Source organism: Apteryx mantelli, chromosome 1 (assembly GCF_036417845.1).
Source record: "Apteryx mantelli isolate bAptMan1 chromosome 1, bAptMan1.hap1, whole genome shotgun sequence".
Taxonomy (NCBI): Eukaryota; Metazoa; Chordata; class Aves; order Apterygiformes; family Apterygidae; genus Apteryx; species Apteryx mantelli.
In genome coordinates, this window is record NC_089978.1 from 65,661,113 (window position 1) to 65,682,626 (window position 21,514).

Here is a 21,514-nt window from a genome sequence, read left to right on the forward strand (position 1 = left end):
AAGGTTGGTTTTACTGAGAAGCAAGTTACAAGCACAATAAAGGATGGAAATCATCCCTTAGGTTTATGTATTCTGTTTTACCCTGTTGGAATGGCAGCCAGGTAATGACTGATGCTGATGACAATGTGTGCCTGGACCTGTCCTGCCATGGGAGGCTGGGTTTGCATTGCTTCAGTTTATACTGTGCTGCAACAGTTACTGGAGTCGGAAACCTATCCTGATACCAGCTTAAAGATTTCCAGCGTGTGCCCTTTTAGTTCCAGCACACTTTTTTCCTTAGTAACACAGGGTTAGGTGGCCAATTCAGTTTTTTTTTTTTAATAGGATGATTAAATGGGCCAGATCATGTCTCACTGGTTCAGCAAGTCAGCCATACAACTTTGCTGTATCTGTCCTACTGTCTCTTCTGTAACCAGAACCCCAGTCACGATTTTGAACATTAGTGAATGTGTCTGGCCACCCCTGTGCTGCTAAATAAAAGAAAGGGTGGAAAGTGGCCCTGAGTAGTGTAGTGTACCACTGATCATCCATACTGCTTAACTAGTGTGTGTCTGGCATGGTTTGGACTGTGCCAAGTAGCACTTTCTGAGGCGGTGCATGGTTATACTTAGTTTAGGGACAGCACTCACCTGTGACCATCCTTAAAGCATTATGTTCAAGATTTACCTGTTTGGTTTCCCTCCATTCTGCACTGTCCTTCAGCACTATCCTCACAGGTCACGTTCCCTCATACACGTAACTTAAAGTAACTTCAAAAGACAGGCCACTGACCCTGTTTTATTTAACAGTATAGACAGAGACTTACAACTCTCTAAAAGATAAGAAGACACTTAGGAATTTAAAAATATATTTTCCAGACCCAAATAGGTGGTACAGAGATAGCCAAGCTAGCTCTAATTGAACTACTGTGGATATTGTCACCTGCACAGTGACAGGAGCGTTACGTTCTGGTTTCTATCCTAGTGTTCAGGCTAGTGCTGCTACCATACTTATGATAATCAGTCACAGGCTGAGAACTAACTTGCATAGCTTTGCTCGGTGTTGCTTTGGACAGTAGCTTTAAACTTAGATGTCTGAAGTCCAGAGCTGATTCTGAAAATACTCTTTCAACTGTCCCCATCTTCAGAAGTCCTTAAATTCCTGCTGTGCCTCAAACTTCAAGTCTGTCCGGTATCTGAAGCTGAGCTTCTGCATATGCCTAAAAGTGCTACCGTTTCAACTGCACTGAATAACTTAGTGCTATTTTATGTTTAATCCCAGTTTGTTTCAAAAAAAAGAAAAAAAATCTAAAAAAAGCTTGAGAAGCTCAATATAGTATGTGTTTAGAGAACGTACTTACTGTACTACACGATGCATGTACCAGTATTTTGTATCACTGCATGTGCAATAACTACTTCTAGTTCTTAAAGAAGGAGCCTTAATTGAGTTGATAGCCATCCATACTATGGGAAATCTTGGCTTAATATCCTCCTGTGGTCACAGGGATTCAAAAATACATCTCCTCCTTGGCTGAAGACTGCACTTTAACCACTAAACTCAACAATCTTTTCCAGGGTGAGGATGGTTGCTAACACCCTGTGAAAACTCTGCCACATTGCGGAGAATTAAAAGCATAAAGCTGCAAAAGAATGTACTGCATCCTAGTGGTGGGGGTGCTCAGTTGTGTGTGGATGGACCTGATTCTGTTCTTGCACCCCAGGCTGTATTTTACATTAAACAATCCTTGAATAAAGTATGCAAAAAATGGAGTAAGTGGGAACTGGAGTCAGGTCAGCACTCAAAGGAGTGCCCTGAGCATTAGCTACAGTGAGGCATTGCCTTGCTGTCTTTAGCCTGATGCATCTGGAACTGCATGGTGTCATATACTCAGGGGAGGGCTGAAGAGTAATCTACCAGATGAGCAAATCTCTCTCTGTCTGCTTCACATTTAGCTCTAAAATGCCTGTAATCTGGAGAAGCAGGTGAACGTTTCTCGAGTTGCTATATTTTCCCTGTTTTTTTTGTAGACAGGCCTCCTTCAGAACCTTGCTGGGCATGATCTTGTGATCAACATTTCCATAGGCAAATCATAGTCAGGTTCTTCTTCTTCCCCCTTCCTCCCAGATGTGCTGACTCGCATGGCTGTTCATTTGGTATGCTCATCATAGCCCTTCTAAGATGCCCACGTTTCCCCAAGCATGAGTTAGTAAGCTTGTTAAACAATCGACTCTGCACTGGATTTGTCTCATTTACCTGTAACCATTTAGAAGCTGGGTGGCTAATCTAAGCTCTCCTTATAGCCACCAGAGAGGAAATGATTCCAAGGGCAGTTCTTCCAAGATCTCTTAAACCTCTCTTGCACCTTTCTCTCTTCATTAAGAGGGAGCTTAGAGTAGATGCTAATTCTTAGATGACTGAAATTAGGTGAGGTGACTAATAGTTGGTCTCTTTGTTGTTCAGTAGCAAGAGGAAAACTAGGGAAAATGTGGGCCCTTTGCTGAATGGGGTGGGTGCCCTGGTGACGAAGGATGCAGAGAAGTTGGAGTTGCTGAATGCCTTCTTTGCTTCAGTCTTTCCTGCTCAGGCCAGCCCTCAGGAATCCCAGACCCTGGAGGCAAGAGAGAAAGTCTGGAGAAAGGAAGACTTTCCCTTGGTGGAGGAGGAGTGGGTTAGAGATCATTTAAGCAAACCTGACACCCACAAATCCATGGGCCCTGATGGGATGCACCCACGAGTGCTGAGGGAGCTGGCGGATGTTATTGCTAAGCCACTCTCTGTCATTGTTGAAAGGTCATGGAGAACAGGAGAGGTGCCTGAAGACTGGAAGAAAGCCAATGTCACCCCAGTCTTCAAAAAGGGCAAGAAGGAGGACCCAGGGAACTACAGGCCAGTCAGCCTCACCTCCATCCCTGGAAAGGTGATGGAGCAGCTCATCCTGGAGGCCATCTCCAAGCATGTGGAGGACAAGAAAGTGATCAGGAGTAGTCAGCATGGCTTCACCAAGGGGAAATCATGCCTAACCAATCTGATAGCCTTCTATGATGGAATGACAGGCTGGGTAGATGAGGGGAGAGCAGTGGATGTTGTCTACCTTGACTTCAGCAAGGCTTTTGACACTGTCTCCCATAACATCCGCATAGACAAGCTCAGGAAGGGTAGGTTAGATGAGTGGACAGTGAGATGGATTGAGAAGTGGCTGAATGGCAGAACTCAGAGGGTTGTGATCAGCGGCGCAGAGTCTAGTTGGAGGCCTGTAGCTAGCGGTGTCCCCCAGGGGTCAGTCCTGGGTCCAGTCTTGTTCAACTTCTTCATCCATGACCTGGATGAAGGGACAGAGTGCACCCTCAGCAAGTTTGCTGATGATACAAAACTGGGAGGAGTGACTGATACAGCAGAGGGCTGTGCTGCCATTCAGAGAGACCTGGACAGGCTGGAGAGCTGGACAGAGAGGAACCTCATGAAGTTCAACAAAGGCAAGTGCAGGGTCCTGCACCTGGGGAGGAATAACGCCATGCACCAGTACAGGCTGGGGGCTGACCTGCTGGAAAGCAGTTCTGCGGAGAAGGACCTGGGAGTGCTGGTGGGCACCAAGTTAAGCATGAGGCAGCAATGTGCCCTTGTGGCCAAGAAGGCCAATGGCATCCTGGGGTGCATCAGGAAGAGTGTTGCCAGCAGGTCGAGGGAGGTGATCCTCCCCCTCTACTCAGCCCTGCTGAGGCCACATCTGGAGTCCTGTGTCCAGTTCTGGGCTCCCCAGTACAAGAGGGATGTGGCACTACTGGAGCAAGTCCAGCGAAGGGCTACACAGATGATTAGGGGACTGGAGCATCTCTCTTAGGAGGAAAGGCTGAGAGAGCTGGGCCTGTTAGCCTGGAGAAGAGAAGACTGAGAGGATGGAGCCAGACTCTTTTCAGTGGTGCCGAGCGACAGGACACGAGGCAACGGGCACAAACTGAAACACAGGAAGTTGCATCTGAACATGAGGAAAAGCTTCTTCACTGTGAGGGTGACAGAGCACTGGAACAGGTTGCCCAGAGAGGTTGTGGAGTCTCCTTCTCTGGAGATATTCAAAACCCGCCTGGACGTGATCCTGTGCAATGTGCTCTAGGTGACCCTGCTTGAGCAGGGGGGTTGGACTAGATGATCTCCAGAGGTCCCTTCCAACCTCAACCATTCTGTGATTCTGTGATTCTGTGAAATGTTGCCAAATATGAGAGCAGGTTCCTCAAACAAACACCACAAGATATAAATCTTTAAAATTATCTTTAAAATTAATAGAAATAAATTTATGCCATGAATTTTAATGGAATCAGAGCTTTGCATGTGATTTATATAGAAAACCATGCTAGGATGAATGGTAATATTTTTTGATGTCATGCTTGCCTCAGATTATAAGAAACATATTGTCTATTCTTCAGTGTCACAATGGTAAATTGTTTAAAATAGAGTAATCAGTTTAGAGCAATCAGTGTAATGATGAATTTATTTGTTTGTTTATTTCTTAATCAGCTAGGATTTATACGTACATGTTGGAGAAGTCTCGTGTCATTATGCAACCTCTCAACCAGAGCAATTTTCATGTTTTTTATTTGATAATGGATGGGCTGTCTGCTGAAGAAAAGTACACCCTGTACCTCAGTAATTTGTCTGCACACAGGTAGGAGAACAACTTTATATTTAGTGTGGAATTAATATTTTCCTTATTTTAGTGCCTCTTGGGAGTTGAGGTGCTTCCTCTGATAGTTGACATTTCTGTTCTAACTTTTCAATGACCTCTAAAGTTATTTATCGTTAATTTCCTTTTCACAAGGATTTCATTCTGGAGAATATGTGCACTCTCTTAATGAAATTACATTATTATGTCTGTTAGGATTACTGTATTAAAGGAAAAAATGGAGGAAAACTACTTAGTTCTTTGATTTTTTTTCTCATCTTCAGTGGACTAGAGTAGATCTGGTCCATTTTTTCTGATCAAATGTTTTGTCTTCAGGAAAGACTGCTTCATTAAAATCAGGCTTTTCTCCTGGAATATATTGATTTTGATAAAATTTCATGGTAATGAAATTTCAATTTTATATTTACTTTGTATTATTAAGAAAAACAGAAATAAATTTTTGAATGCTTAAAACTAAAAATAGATTTCAGCACCCAACACCTATTTTAGGTGTCTCTGTGTGTTTCCATGTGAGCTGGTTGTTCTGTCCCCCATTCGCAGTCAAAGGAGGAGAAGTCCATACCATCAGTGGAGTGTAAGGAGCTCATCAGGTTCTTGTAGATGCACGCGTAGATGTGTGCTTCAGCATGAACTGAACTGCTTTTACGGCTTCAGGAACTTTTTTTAACTACATCCCCTTTAACTATAAGAGCCTACACATTAGGAGCTGTATATATACACCTAAATGTAGTGTGTCTAAGGCTGAATCTACTCCAAATGTTTCATTTGACAAAAGGTTTTGTTTTTTAAGGGAATTTGGGGAGGGTGTCAAAATTCATTAATTCAGACTCTTTGGGAAGGAAAGCACATTCCTGAATTAGATCATTCGCCTTTCAGTGATTCCTAGGAAATATCACTGAAATGAGAGAGACCTCTTTGGCCTTAGTGATTTTCTCATAAGTTGACCAAGTTTATGGTAAGTGAATAACTGCAAAAAGACCAATAGTAATTACAATGATCTAAAATGTGTGTTTTGAGGCTTTTGCAACTGAACCTTTTTCCCTGGATTTTTTTTGTCAATTTTTCTGTCTCCCAGCTAGTATTTGAATAAAATAATACTTCTAGATTTGGGGCTGTAAAGAGAAAGATACAGTATTCATTTTCTGCAGAAACACTTTGCCCGATTCTGATTGTTTCTTAAACAGAAATCTTTAGAATAGTGTTTGGTAGTGTTTAAGCTGTTAACACTTCTGATATGTAAATATTTTGCCACGGTTCCAAACAAAATATTTTAAGGCACTAACTTTGAAGAAACCTGGGGCTAAGTTGCTTTGCTAAAGATGACACACTTCAAAGAGGGAAAAAAAGAGTTAAATATTATATTTTAAATCCTTGGAAGGCTTTGAAGACCAAAAGGCTTGTAAGCTCAAGATCATTATTTTATTCTTCTTTTAGCAAAAGTTGTTTGGAATCACTCAGTTTATTCAGAAAATGAAACAGTTTGAAGTCACTTTGCGAGAAGCTCCAACAGGAAAGAACTTAGAAAAAGGCTGAATAATTAGATTTACATGAACAAAGCTTTATCTGATAAGATATCTGATAAGCTTCCAAAAGAACAGAATAGTGTTTCTACATAGATGTCTGTATACTGCAGTGCCAAAGCTTTAGGAGTAATTTATAGCTGAGCGTTTACATAAAGTTGCTTTTATCAATAAAGCTTTACTTCGGTTACATAGAGTAGATTATATCTTGTACTGCTGAGAGAGAGTTCAGGCCAAATATTACGTTCCTTAAACTCCCGAGTGTAGTCGTTCAGTGGGCCAGATTGGTGTTGGTTGATAGAACTGAACAGTTGATGGGGTGAATTTCTACTGCATCAAACACATGCATGAATCAGGAAGGCAAGATTGGGCCTCTGTCATCAATTCATGATTTCTGGCTTAGTCAAATTTTGATGAGATCATATCATTCTGGTAAGACCAAAAATTGAATTTGTCATGTTTTCTTTAAACAAGTGTAATCTTGACTGTAATAGCAAATGTAATTAGATAACAGCCCTTTTGAAACTGTAGTTGGTTCATGCCCAACTGGTTTCTGATAATTTTTCTGTTCCTATTTAAGTTGTTTAATATTGCAACATTAAATTGAACAGTCTTAATAAGCAATAGCTGTTAAGATCAGAAGATATATGCCTATTTTTTCATTCTCCTTGCTTAAGCACATTGCAGTATGAGAACTGAGACATAGCGTTGGTACTTTATTCTCATTTTAAAAAGAAATACCTTACTTAAGGAGTCAGAAAGTAGTTTTGTTGATTATGGTTCTTGTTATGCTTGATGTTATAAGAGGTGGGAGGTTGCCCACATGCTAAGCAGTTTATGGATTAACAGTTAATGTAAATAAGAAAGAGGGGAAATTCCATCCCATTGGAATCACTGAGAATTTCAGTAAAGCTGGGATTTCACCCCAGTCTCTAGGACAGTAGGTTCTAGTTCTATGGTGCTTGATGCCATCCTGGGAGGAGCTTGAGCTCAGAAACTTAAAGGCATATGCTTGCAAATATAATGACTGTTAGGGCAGCATGTGAAGACAAACAAGCTGACCACTTTCTGCTGAGCCTGGATCTTAGCATAATTAAATCTATGTGGGCAAGGATCAGAATCAATAAGTTTCCCACCAGATCTGCATGTGGATCATGATGGAGAAGGGTAGAAGTAATTATGGAAAGGTAATACCAGTTTTCATGACTAAGCAGAGGGGAGCACGTCAGAAATGGAGAGAGTCTTGACAAGGCAAGTCAAGGCTTTTTGACTGTCAGCATCTACTACCCTGCATTCACTGCATTCAGGATCCGATTTTGTCATTAGATTTTTGATTGAAATTTCCAAAATTTTCATTAACTTTGTATGTTTCAAAAGATCTGCAGAATTTTAGTTGTTTTAATGATGGCTTGTAATACAGAAATATTAGAAATTATAAGTTATGATGTTCTTCGTTTGCTCTTGATTTTTTGGCTGCTGTAAGCATTACAATTTCTCTAAGCATTGCTCTTCTGGCATGTGAAATTTAGCCTTATAGTTGCAATATGTACTACCTTAGTGATGAATTTTGCAACCAAAATGAGAGCCTTGAAAAAGGGGTGACAGTGGTGAAAGATGAGCTTGTAAAGGTCTTCAGCTCTGTTGAAGAAAGGGGACCAGAGAGATTCGAAAGACAGAAAAGAAAAAAATGTGGGAAAAATCTGACAGAAAAAGTGGGAAGCCTTGCTTTTATTATTCTGGGCCATTTACTTCACATTAGCTCGCATTTGCTTCACATTTCAAAGCTATAATAATGTCTTTGTATAACTTTATATACAGTTTATATAAATGTCAATACATAGGTATATGCAGATATTCAAACGTATTGCCTTTGAAAAACATGACATTACTTTTGTGTATGCATATTGGAAACATAGCTTAAGACTGTTAGATATAGGAAGTGGTTTCAGAAATGATGGTGAGTTTGGCAACTTGTTCAACTCAATGTCACCATTTTCAGTTTAAACAAGGTTGCTAGTTGTCCTAATTGATTGTACTGTTACGGTTTTTGGTAGCCTAGGCAAAGTGATGCAGTGGTCTGAGTACTGCAAGAAGATGCTTACAGATAGGCATTTTTAGTCCTCCCCTTGTAACGTCAGAACTCTCTCACCCTACATTTATACTTTGAAATATGCTGTTTGTATATAAGCTATATTATGCAAAAATAAACTTCAGGCATTCAATTGGGGAAAATGTAAATGCACATACGTTCATGCAGAAGCTGGACTGTGATTGGGAATTGCATTTTGTGTTTGTTTTCAGGCTGCTGTTCCCAGGTGTGTAATACTTTCCTTCCTCCCACAGAACAATGTGCACTGCGGTGTTTGCTCTGTCTGCCTGCGCTGTTTCTCCTACCCTTTAGATGCAGTGTAACTCTTCTGCAAAAATAGGTCAGTTCACAGAACTGGCCTAAATAGTGTATCTTCTTTCACAGCTTTTCAGTGCAGGTATCCCGTTCACTGGCAGTAAGAAAATTTTTCATTAATTTCATGTATAAAGTAGTAATTTCAGTGAAGTGATTGAATTGCTTATTAAAATCTGAATTGATCAGGACCTCTTTGCTTGATCACTGAGAATATCATTCCCAAATCTAAATTATAAAGTTTAGTTGTCAAAAAGGGCTTGGAGAATACAGTGAGGGAAAGTGAATGGTATAGGAAAGAGCCCAGTAGATATTTTTCAGACACATTAAGTGCAAAGCCTTTCATCTCTGATTTTTTTTCTACATTCAGTCATCATCTTTTCTAACAAGTTTTAACAGTGTGATACAAAATAGTTATTATTCTAGGATCATCCATATGGATCCCCACTTTGGAGATGAAAGCATCTCCCTCACACACAAGAACACAAGATGAGAATTTTCAGGACTGTGAGAGGCCGCTTACCCCAACTTTCCCCAATGCAGCGTACTTAGGAGACAGCTTCTTTGTTTTCTCACTGCTATAGATAGAAAGCCAGGATGGCATTGCATGTTCCCATGTCTTCTCTGTTTCTTTTTTTCCTTCCTTTTATCTTTGGGTGCCATTTTTTTGGTTTCCAGTTGTTTCATTGTTTTTTTCATTTAAAATGAAACAGAGAGAAATACTCATCTTGAAAACAGCTTAACAGTTTTCCATATCTGTGCCATTTGTTTACAAATGTAGCTGCGGCAGTCTAATAATCTAAAGCTAATTTGTAGAAAAAGGTTATATTTTTAATTAGTCTACATATTTGAAGAAAAACAGACTTTTTAAGCGTGTTCCAGTCCTCTGATGTTCTTTTTCTTTGTATTCCAACCTGATAAAACCCCCTTTTTTTCCCTCATAGTTATTTATTTTTGAGTTAAGCTTTCAGTACCCACACAAAGCCCAGCTGCATCCGTAACAATTAACTGAGGTGGTTACACAATACCATTTTGATCCTCTTGCTTCATAAAATGCCTATTACAGATATCTGTGTCTGATGACTAGAGGGAAATCCAAACAGGTATTAAAACTGTCTCACAAAATTGGATCTAAATACTATGGATGAAATAGTTACATCTGGAAGGGCTACATGAAATTTTCCCATAGGTGATAGGTCCTGTTGGAATAATCACTTCTGTATGAAGTGCCAGATTACATCACCTTTCCAAAGTGCCTTTAGACTTTGTATGCTGAAGATCACTTTCACCATAAGTTAGTTGTATCAAAATTCTCAGTCTCACCACACTGAAGAAGTCCAGTGCTGAGGATCCATTGCCTTCAACTGTTGAGGATCAACATTGTTTTAAAAACCTACTCACAGAATAAGCCTCCTAGGAATCAGAAAAGTAACATTTAAACATCACTGTATTTAAGATTAGAGGGAAAGTAAAGATCAGAATCAGAGGTTCCTTAGCGGTGTTTCACTTTTCCTTCATGGGGGATAGGGCATGGGAAGGAAGAAAGGTTGTGATAGGAGATACCAGGCTTACCAACCCCCCAGCTGAATGGCCACGAGGGTCAAATCCTTCCAGGTCTTCTTGGCTGACATCCCTTCCTTCTTCTTCTGTGCAATTAGTAGCCTATCATTTCTACTTTTTCTTTACATTTCCTTTATTCTCAGACACATCCAGGGAGGTCACACTGGGTCATTCTTTAAACTTTGAAATCATTTTCAAATGCTAGGGACAGTTCTCCCAAGCCTTCTCCGAGTTGTGAGTTTCTGACAGATGTTTCCAGGGATTTAGGGAATTCTGTGTAACAGCCAGAGAGCAGCTGGGGTGTCTGCTGCCTCGCACGGGCCAGGGAGCCAGGAGCCATGGGGGGCAGTGGGACAGGCAGGGAGGACCCTCACCCACCAGGGTGCAGACCCCAGCACCCAGCAGAGCAGGTCTGGGGACCATTCCTGGGTCTGACACGGCCTGCGGTGGCCAGGCAGGGCTGTAGAGATGGGGACAGGCACAGGCATGGCTGCTCCAGAGCCAAGAGGGCCCCAAGAAGGCTTCCTGCGAAGCCCAGGCAGCTAAACCCTTGGGGCAGGGGGCTCTCAAGGTCTAACAGTAGCATAAATCATTCTTCATCAATTTTTAATGAGTGCTAATTAGTAGCTAATCTGTTCTCCCACTTTATCAAACAGCAGCTAAATCTTCAATGCCCTCATTTAAGTGCTATCCTTTGCATATGTATATTCTCTTCAATATATGTATTTTCTTCAGAATATTCCCTGTAAACTTGTGCTTAATTAACACTTCCAATATATTCTTTCCCTCTTGTGGCAGCTATTGTTGTGACAACTATTAAGCTAATAAATTGAAATCTGTCTGTCGTCCCTGAGATTTTTTTCTACATGAATCTTTTGGCATTTAAATTCATAGTAAAGATGTGGATGAATAAAAGGAAAAGCCTGAATCAATCTCCAACTTCTTTTTTTCCTTTACCAAACTATTTTTTATCTTACATTAAATCATACAGCTCACTTATCATTCATTTTTTTATGTTCATTTTCCTACACTTAACGCAGTTCATTTCTTAGAAGGATGCTCTAAGAACTTGAAAAAATAAAAGTGCACCTGATATTTTATGGAGCATAACAATTTTAAAAGACTTGATGACTTTATATGGATGCTCTCAAAGGCAGTATCTGAAATCACATCATCTTGTCATTTTTCTGCTCCAACATACTTCTTCAGCGATGAATGCTGAGCAGAAAGTTACTTTTCAAATTCCTATCCTGGCATTATTCTAGAATAAGTTTTACCTTGCCAAAAGTAATTCTGGAGTACTCTGAGAGAAAGGTATTATCCTTCATTGGACATACAAGCTAAATTGATTTTCCTGTCTTAATACCATTGAATTCTCTCTCTCTCTCTCTCTCTCTTTTTTTTTTTTTTTTTTCCTGCTTGTGAACGTTATGGTTACCAGCTTGCAGGGTTTAGAGTTGAAACCCAGGCTTTTGTGAAATAGGATTTTTATGAGACATTTTCTGGTGTCATTAGATTTCTTAAAAATATTTCTCAAAGATTCAAGGAGAACATGTATTTTATTCACTTTCTTATTATATTTCGGGTGTCTCAAAGTAATATACATCGGATGTGTGTGTGTGCACACATGCACATATAAGCATTTCCTAGAAAAAAAGAAACACACACTGAATATATTTTTACTCAATATTTTTTCCACTCCTCTGCTTCTTCCTTCTTTTCTTCCAAAGGCCTCTTAAATTGGAAACAAACATTCCAGTTCTGACTGAACAACTAAATCCAGGTTTTTTTGTTTCTGTATAAGTGAAAAAACACCCCTAGAAAACACCACATATTCTTCTTCCGAAAGTTGGATTCTTTACAAGGTCTCAAATTTAACATCCAAAATACACTGCCTGGAATATACGCTATTGGACATCTCAATAGTGACTGAAACATTTGCAACACTTTCCAACTGCCTGCAAGCATGACTTGCGTTCATTAAGCTCATAATTGTAGTTTCTCACAATGTATGGGGAACTTGAACAAATTAATATGAGATAAGCTACATCTCAAGGTTGCTGATTCCAGAGAACTAAATGAAAACCAAAACCTGAATATTTTTACAATGATTTTGTTGACTGTCATTAGACAACATAATTAACAACACTTTAGAAGTATTTGTTGTCTTAGTTGTGTTTATCTCCTTTGCCTTCCTACAAAGGGCCAAGGACTGCTTAAGTTTGTACTCTTTGTACAACAGCCTCTGTTGTACTCAGACAAAATTTTCAAAAGAAACGTGTTATTTTTGTTTTCTTCAGTTTTTATGATCACAGATAGGAGAGCTCAAACACCTGGAAGGCTAGTGTTTCTTTTTTGTCTCATGTTGAGAAGTCAGGATAGTCAGACATTCTTTAAAACTGACATGTCAGTGAGTTTTTTCTTAAGCTATAGCAAGATTATTAACTTACTGCTTAGGCCTGCACCAGAGCTGGAGAATTTGGCATCCCTTTACTCCCCTTACTTTAATTACCCTTTTAACTTTGGTTGGAATGCTGCTAGAATTCATTTTAGTACAAGAAGTAAATATGGATGGGTGAAATCCTAGGTAAAAATGAAAACAAAGGAATTTTAACTACATGGTATCAAACAACATTAAAATTATACACTTTAATCAATTTACATCTTCATTATATGTTTTACTTATATTTCAGATGTCTAATGAAAAGCCATAACTGCAAACTTTTGTTTTCTAACTATCCTCATACTGTGATTTGCTACTGTGGAAATCTGACTCACAACCAGCAGTACTATTTTGAAGACAAGATCTGTAGATTCTCCTGTTGTAATAACATAAACAGTAAGAATGAGGCAATTCCATTTACTTAGATTCTGGTGAAGTCTGACAGCTAAACTATACCAGATAGTTATTAGAAAGCTAATGGGGAGGGAAGCAGATGTATTTGTGTGAGACTCTGAAGCAGGTTTAAACTTGCTTCGGTGAATCATACATCTATGTAACCTGAAATCATTTCAATATCAAAAGAATTGTCTAGATCTTCTCTGTTGTCTTTTCCTGTGTTTTTTATTTACTTTGTTTGGTGTATGGCCTTTGCTCTTTCCCTGTTTACCCTGCATCTTCTGATGCCTGAATTTTTTCACTAATGTTTTTGGAGGTCAAACTTTCTGTACTGGATGTATAACGTTTGTATATTCCAGAAAATGCATTTTCACATTTTTCTCTTTAATGTGTTTTTCCATGCCCTCTATAACTTCAGTCTCCACTTCCCCTTTATTTCAGCTGGTAGCATTCCTTACCATCCACTCCGGTATGCTTACCTTTTTTATTTTTCCTTTGTTTTTCTCATTAATGCATATATTCTGAGTAAATAGGGTTCATGGGATTATTTAGCTTGTTTTACTCTTTTTCTCCCCCAGAAATAAACATGAATTGAACCAAAATGAGCACTTTTTTTTCCTCAGCTTTCTTTTTCTTGACCTACTCCTTCTTTGAAATTCAGGCTCCATTAATCTCTTGGAGCATGATCTTTAAGCATCTGTGTTGTTCTTTTCACTTCAAAGGAAGAGTTGGGAATCAATGCCAGTAAATGGCTGAGGTATATGATTTATTTGTTATGCAGCATAGTAATAATTGTGATTAACTCACTTGTTTTTGTTGGGGATGGACACTGGAAAATCTTATATTTGTTTTCGGATATATTTTCATGTTTTAAAGTGCCAGTGATTGATTAAAACTAATTTTATCTAAATTTGATGAAATCTGATCATTTTACAGTAGGTATTTTTAGATGTACCTGACATCTGAAAGAATAGCAATTTTCACAATGTCTACGGGATTTTTGCATCCAATATTGACTTTTTTAAGCAGTTACTTTAAGTTCTAATTCTTCTCATTTTTCTTATTCATTTACTTCACTTAATTTCAGCTAAGCTTTCAGGTCAATACTCTCTCGAATTTTAATGGAAATGAAATGAAACTCTAAGCAGCCTATTAGTGTATAGCTAAAAAAATATTGTTATTATTTTTTTTACTGGGGCAGTATGATGACTGGATTGTGTGGACTAGGGCTTTTCCCCTAAGATTATCTCTGCACTTAAATATTCAACAAATAACTCACAGTAGTGTCTGGTAGTCAGCATTAAAGTTAATAATATATGATATCTCCCTGGAAATTGACTAAATTTTTTCTGTCTTAAACTCCCTCTTTATGTGAGGTATTTACTGATAGTTACATCCTACAAGATATATTACTAGGAGGTAGTACTGCAATTAAAGAAGGTGTAATAGGGATCACAGCTCAGGTTTTCAAACGAAACTGAACTATTCATTTGGGTAATCTGCTTTCTTCTGCAAATTAAGCAGGTAGGTTTCTCTCTATCTGCACATATCTGTACCTCAAGCATAAAGTACACATCTATGTTATTTACATTATTTCCCAAAAGTGTACACAAATCTGCTTTGAGTGTATGGCTTGGCAGTTGTTTAGAGTGGTTCATCCTGAATTCAGGGTTAGTTACACACACGCATGTGCACACACACTCTAATTACATGTCAAGATATCCAGAATAGTACTTTTCCACTTGAAAGCAGAGATGCCTTACCTTTGGATTTTGATGTTTAATTTATTTACTGATTCCAGTTCTGATATTAGCTGTATTTTATATCATTACTGCTTTTACCCAAAAATGCCTTTAAGAAAATATAACTCCTGTAGTGTTTGGTAATCATTAATTTATATGAATTTCAAGAGTAATCTTTATTTAACAAAATAAGGATAATAAAATAAGTCTGAGACTTAAGATGGTGTCTTTGTCTAAGATCCCAGATGGACTTAATATTTGACTGGCTTTCAGAATAAATGCTGTAGAAATTCTGCTTTGTTTGAGAGTGCAAATGTGAAACTTATATTCCTCTGGGTATATTGCTTCATCTGATGTTAACAATCCACCCTTCATTGTGTTATTCTTCATACATATTGATTGAATAGTGGCAGAGAATGTATAGCGCTCCACTGACAGACTCTGAGAGAAATCATTTATTACTACTACCTATCTTTTCAACAGCTGCTTTTCTCTCCCTCATAATTCTAACAAGCTGAAGATGCAGAACTAACTATGTATAAATGAACAAATGAGATGTTTTCTTAGGAATAAATTGCATTTATAGAGGGGAGCAGATGAGTCAGGATACTCCTCCCTGTACTTCTATATTATCCTAAAGGAACTTAGATAGCTGGTAATCTTTGGTATTTTACATTCTCTTGGTGCTAGTGATCAGTTCAGAACAGAAAAATAACACGAGATCGTATAAAACTTGCTTGGGTTTTATATGTCAATTTCTACTCATGTGGTTCTTTTTATAGCTCTTCTCCATTTACTTCTGCATGTTTCCTTTTAATCCACAAACTTGGATTTATTTCATTTGACCTGGCATGATATCATTTGCTATTTCTTTGACTGAGAGAGGCTTTGTTTCTCTCCTCTCTCTTGGGGTAGGCATGATAGGGAAACACATGCAGAAAATAAGAGAAGAATGCCTGTGACATGAAAGATAAAGAGAGGGAGGCAGGAAAAAAAATGAAATCTGTTTAATCCAAGAGAGAGAAACAAACTCAGTAATTAAGTGCTTTTTTGTTTTTGTTTTTAAAAGACCTCTGCTCAGAGCCCCAGGACCTACAGAATATATGCAAGTCTGCTGAAGACAGAACATACATTAGCCTTAGTTTTAACAGAAAACTGAACATATAATGAAGCATTGTTTGGAATAACTTGGTTGAAACAGAGAAAGCAAAATGCAAAAATAAGTATAACATGAACCAGGTGACTTTCCAATTTGTTGTTAATTCTGTTGATGAGTATCTTACACCTCAAAGTTTCTGGGCCAAGTTCAACCTTTTGTTAGAAAAGAAAAAAAGCTTCTTAGGTCTGTGGCAGTTATACATATCTTGGGGCTAAATTTGTTCCTCTGTTGACGAAATTAAGCTCTGACTGTTTAGGTAGTCCAACAGTATTTCACGTCAGACTGAAAATAGATGTAGCTCCAAAGGGTGAAATTGCTGTAGAAACCTTAGCTTAAAAGTAGATGTGATTACTCACTTACAAAAATGGTAGAGGAGCTCATTTGGCTTTTAGTTTAAGTACAAAATATGTCTCTGCACTTTACTAGGATGCTAATCATCTCATATATGGGGGGAGATTCAGTGGATTCAACTCCTGAAACCACTTAGCTATTATATTGCATAAATCTAGAGTGATAATATAGTTCTGCAATTTACATTTCAAAAGTCACTCTTAAAATCATCCTGATACAATTACTGCAGATGAATTTCCAGTCAGGAATGGGTCATTTAAGAATTTGTTATTGGCATGCGGAAGCTCCTGTCATTGAACCCAGCTCTTCTCCACTTAATGGTAGATCTAAGAGAGACGATACCTCTCACCATTATTTGAACTTATTATCTGAGCTCCCTGAGCCAGCTTGATTTTTTTGATTGCAGTGGAATAACTTTACTGTTACTCTAACCGATTCTCTCTGGGAAAGTCAGGCAAGGTCAACTGAAAGCTTAGCATGGTTTTCTTCTCTTAGTTCTTTCATTAATCATATCTCAAAATGACCTCTACACTGATGTTAAACCTGATTGTGTCAGTTTAGTGCCATTCACAGTGTTCCTTTGATTCCTGCTGAAATTGCACATGGATTTTTTGTAGTTAAAATGTAATTACTTAAGTTGCATTTTGTCTAAGGCCTACGTGTAATCGATCCAATTCTTGTGATCATGTTAGGAGAGTGCTAATGACCAGAAGACGTTAGGATCTCAGTTTTGTATGGCTCCTAAAAATGGCAGCTCAATCAGTCATGCCTTCTAAGATTATTTTAAGCAATGTAATACAGTACACAACAGGTCAGGAATATCATGTACTGAATCACCGTCACCCAGATGATCTTTGGAACTTCTTTATTCTATGTATAGATCCTGTTCGCCTCCTTGGCAGTCCTGGAAGGGCACTTGGAATGGAAATGGGCCCCGGCACAGGGGGAGGCAGGGACAGGCTTGCTGAACATGAGAGGGCAGCCATGAATTCTCCATAACTGAAATCTGCTTTCAGTGTCGTGTGGTATGCCAGTTGTGAAAAAAAACAGGGTTTTCAAAAAACCCAGTGTTTTTGAAAAACCTCTGCTAACATTGAGGTAGTGTCCACTAATGATAGAGGATGGCTGATTGCTAAATAGGTACCTACATATATGCATACATACATATTTACTGCATTTAAACTAGAAAGAAGAATAGCCTTGCTTTGTAGAGCAAGTGGGTTATGTTTGGTTCTGCACCAATGCATTGTATGAGATTGTCTTAGCCTTGTGAGAGGTAAACAATGGATATAATGCCTTACTATTGCTTCTTAAAAAAGTGTCTTGTCTTATGCCTCATTCTTGTATAAATAATGTATGCATCCCAGTATTTCAAGTGTGAACAGTGACTTGGGGTCCTTTAGTTTTTCGTTTGCAATGTCAAAAGACTTTGAAGGGATCTTATTGTGCAGAGTTACTTGTTTACTATACATTTTTGAAAGCACACACCCATGCCTGCATATGCAGGAAGAAGAGGGCGTCCCTTAAATCAGCTGATCAGAAACTAATCCACAGACTACATTCAGCGGTTATGTGAAATTGGTTTGGAGTATATTATCAATGTTTTAAGCGGTTACTGATGAAAGTTATAAGCAAGTACCCAAAGCACTTCTTAACTTTTAGATCTGTGGCTCTTAACCCAATAAGCTTTATTTAATGATTCATCATTAAAAAAGTAGTGAATGCTGATGGAGAAATCCCTTGAGGCTCATAAACTTAATGCCATCTACCTGGCAACTTGTGCTGAAGTAAGTATGAACACAGAAATACAGAATTACTCCTGGTTGTAGGAGCAAAGTTCAAACACAGTTTCTGAAACATTTCAGGACATGAATTGGACCAGTTTGCACTTGCATGCAAACTGGCTTTGTGTATTCAGCCATGCTCAATACTTGCTACTCTTTTATTGTTATCATCATTATGCTTGTTATTTAATGTATATTTGACTTGAAAATTATTCTGGTAAGGTGATAGTTAGCAGGATTGTGATCTTCTCCTGAGCGTTTCTGTCAGATAAAATACTGATTAATATGAGTAGGAGAAACAGGCGCTACAAAGTATGCTGCCTTTATTATTTCTTTTAATGTCACCAGAAGCGTGAAAATCCTATTTTGAGTCTTTGCTGTTGTGAATTCAATTTTTTCTTTAGTGGAATTATCCTAGATTTACATTGTTATGTACTGTGTACATTTTTATATGTAATTTTAGGAACAAAAGGCTAGAGTTTCTAAGTTAAACCTATTCCACAGAAATATCTATACAATTAAAAAAAAAAAGAAGTATACTTGAGTTCAGCCTAAAGACATTTGGCATTTTGAGAATAAAAAACTGGCCTCATTTTTATAAAACTGGTTGTATAAAGGGTTATATTTTCTCTTGAATTGCCATATATTTATATGCAATAGCATACTTACATACGTATTGCACTACTACAATTTCCCCTTAGCTTAAAGTAAAATTAACTGAGCTGATAATGTTGAATTTTCAGGGATGACCATTATGCTTAATCAGGGTGACTATCCTGAGCTGAATGGGAAGGAGAGACATGGGCTGCACAGGCAAAAACCACAAATGTTTCACATGGCTGTGCAGGTACATGCTTCGTTGGGCAGCACTAATAAGGGAAAGGAAGGGATTTAGCTTGTTAATCCATGCTTCTTAATACAATGTCACATTAAATGACACCCACAATATGCATATTGGTTGTGCTAGAGCTGGCACCTGGTTATGAGATACTACTTTTGCTCTCCTGTGGCATTGGCTCTCTTGAGAATTTTCTAGCAACAAAGCATCAATTAATGAAGATTTAAGACTTCTTAATAAGAAAAAAACAGTCCTTATTGGTTTTATTTTACAGATATTATCTAAAGATAGGTACGGGTAAAAGATATGTCCATGTGGATCATTGTAGGGGGTAGCTGAGACACCATAGCTGTGTTGGGGCAGTGGTCCCCTTGAGTTAACTAGCCTCAATTTTAATGCTTCCAATACCAGAACTAGGTCATATAGAGCTAATTCAGGTATCTTTGTGTGATACTGCATTGTGCTGTGTGGATGTAAATATACGATAAGGTGGTTTAACTAGAAATTGTGTAGGATACTTAGGGCAGCTTGGAGACTAAATCTCCAGTGCTAGTTATCTTCTGCTGTCTCTCTTGAATGTCTCATCTGCTTTCCTCCCTTTTATAATGTATCAAAGCTAGACACAGGGTGCCAAGCCTGTAGATTCTGGTCATGTATTAATATTATATATCATGTATTATGATAAAGATTCAACTGAAGATAGTGGGAGAGTATGGGTTTAAAGTTATTCACACACAATTTTTTTTGCTGAATTGGGACAGTATACAGTAGTGGAATAAATCCTTATCCTACTTCACACTACATGGAAACCTGGCACGAAAAATAATCTTTACTTCCCTCTTTTTGTTCCAGTGGCCTCAAACCACTAAGTATGATGTCATGACATTGTGCATGGTCTGTGTTTGTTTTTAGAGCACTTGGTGCAACGTTTTATAGAAGCTAGCGCAGAGAGGATACTTGTATATGTTTTTTAATGACCCATTTTAATTAAGGTCAGGTTGTAATAAAAGCCTTTTCAACACCAGAATTGTGTGAATGCTTCAAATAGGCATTTTGAATCTATTCAGTCCAAGTGGTCTTCTCTTCTAGGATAAAAACAAAGTGTTTCCTACCAGTTCCCTATAAAGCTTGGCCTTGTAGACCAGCTAATGCAAAGCAAGCAACAAGCTAATACTCCTAATTACTGCCTGTCAACAGAATTACAAAAAATTTGGATACTTCTGCATGTTGGAGAGTTTTGAAGGAAATCATATCTAGGATGAAGATGATGTTTTGAAACAGCATCACTTCATTTCTGTGTTCTGAATTTCTTCAACAGGACAGTACAGAATACTTTCAATCATTGCATAACAGAGGTTTTCACATGATTGCAGCATGATATTCAACAAATAGTAGATATATCGTGATCTCAGTTTTAACAGCTATTTTGAATTAGTGAATGAGCATTAAAAGCTTTATTTATAAGTTTTTTCACAAGAGAAATAAGGGATTTGTATACAAAATCCAGGATTTCTGATTTGTAACATCTACACTTATTTGTATTGCATAAATACGTAATGATGCTGAATCCTGTATTTAGTTAATTATTTAAGTATTTACTCTTAGCTGCTTCCATGTGAAAATTCTTCACCCATTGATCTAGAATTTATTTTAGCAAAATAAATATATTAGGTAGTGTGGTCAATTATTCTAGAACAAGAATTGATGTTATTCTAGGGTTTAGCTAAGGGAAATCATACTCATACCAGAGAACTGAAACATGGACAAGTATCAGAAGAAACGACCCCATGAAAAGTCATATTTCCCCACAGAAACCAGTTACCCTGATATCTCCAAAAAGAACAGATTATGACATTCAGCCCTTCTTAGGCATTTTTTTTCCTTCACTAACTGCAATAATATAAACAGAAAAAAAATATATTTTCCTTTACCCTTTGTTTGAAAGAGGCCTCCAGAGATCTGATCCAACTCTGCATCAAGACAGGATCTGCTGTGCAGACAGGTTCTTTGAAAATCTATTGCAACAGCCACAGAAGAGATAACTTACTGATTCTTAAGCTAATGCCAGGACTGTTTTAGCTGCGTTCCCATTCATGTTCCTGGTTCTTACCAGGAAGATGATTTTATCATTCTTGAATCTTGAAACTTGCAAATTTCTGCCTCAGGATGATATTTGGAATAAACAAAGTTTCTGTAGTCACTGTCTCAGCCACATCTTTCCTCCAGTTCACACAACTTAGCATGAACATCTAAATAAACTAAGATGAGCTCATTTAGTGTGCTACACCCTGCTGCCCTCATTTAGTACGCTACACCCTGCTGCCCTCATTTAGTGCACTTACCTGGAAGCCCAGTAGAATTTTTCAAAATAAAAATCCTATCTTCACTGAGTTTTTTGTGGGAGAAAGGATTATTTCCTAGTCATTCTGCCAGCAACAGTATCTTCAAGATAATTCAGCTTAGCTTGATTTTGTATCTGGGCAATAAATGTTTTGTATATTCTGCATGAATCAGTGATTTTTCCATGTCCATGTTTTTGGACCCAACATATTCAAGAAGCTGTAGAACTCTTCCTCTTTGAATTATCTTCTCTCAGTCTTAAATAGGCTACATAAAACCTACTCTTTTGCTTTAGGTTATATTTGCTGATATATTTCCTATTGCTT

At 38.1% G+C, this 21,514-nt stretch overlaps 1 protein-coding gene across 1 annotated transcript in view; it reads left to right on the top strand.

The window, feature by feature from the left end:
• Positions 1-21,514, top strand: part of MYO16 (myosin XVI) — a 396,474-nt gene that overhangs the window by 235,407 nt on the left and 139,553 nt on the right. The window contains exon 16 of the mRNA XM_067293848.1: positions 4,489-4,636. Within this exon, the coding sequence (XP_067149949.1) occupies positions 4,489-4,636 (148 nt within the window). The remainder of the gene's footprint in view (positions 1-4,488; positions 4,637-21,514) is intronic.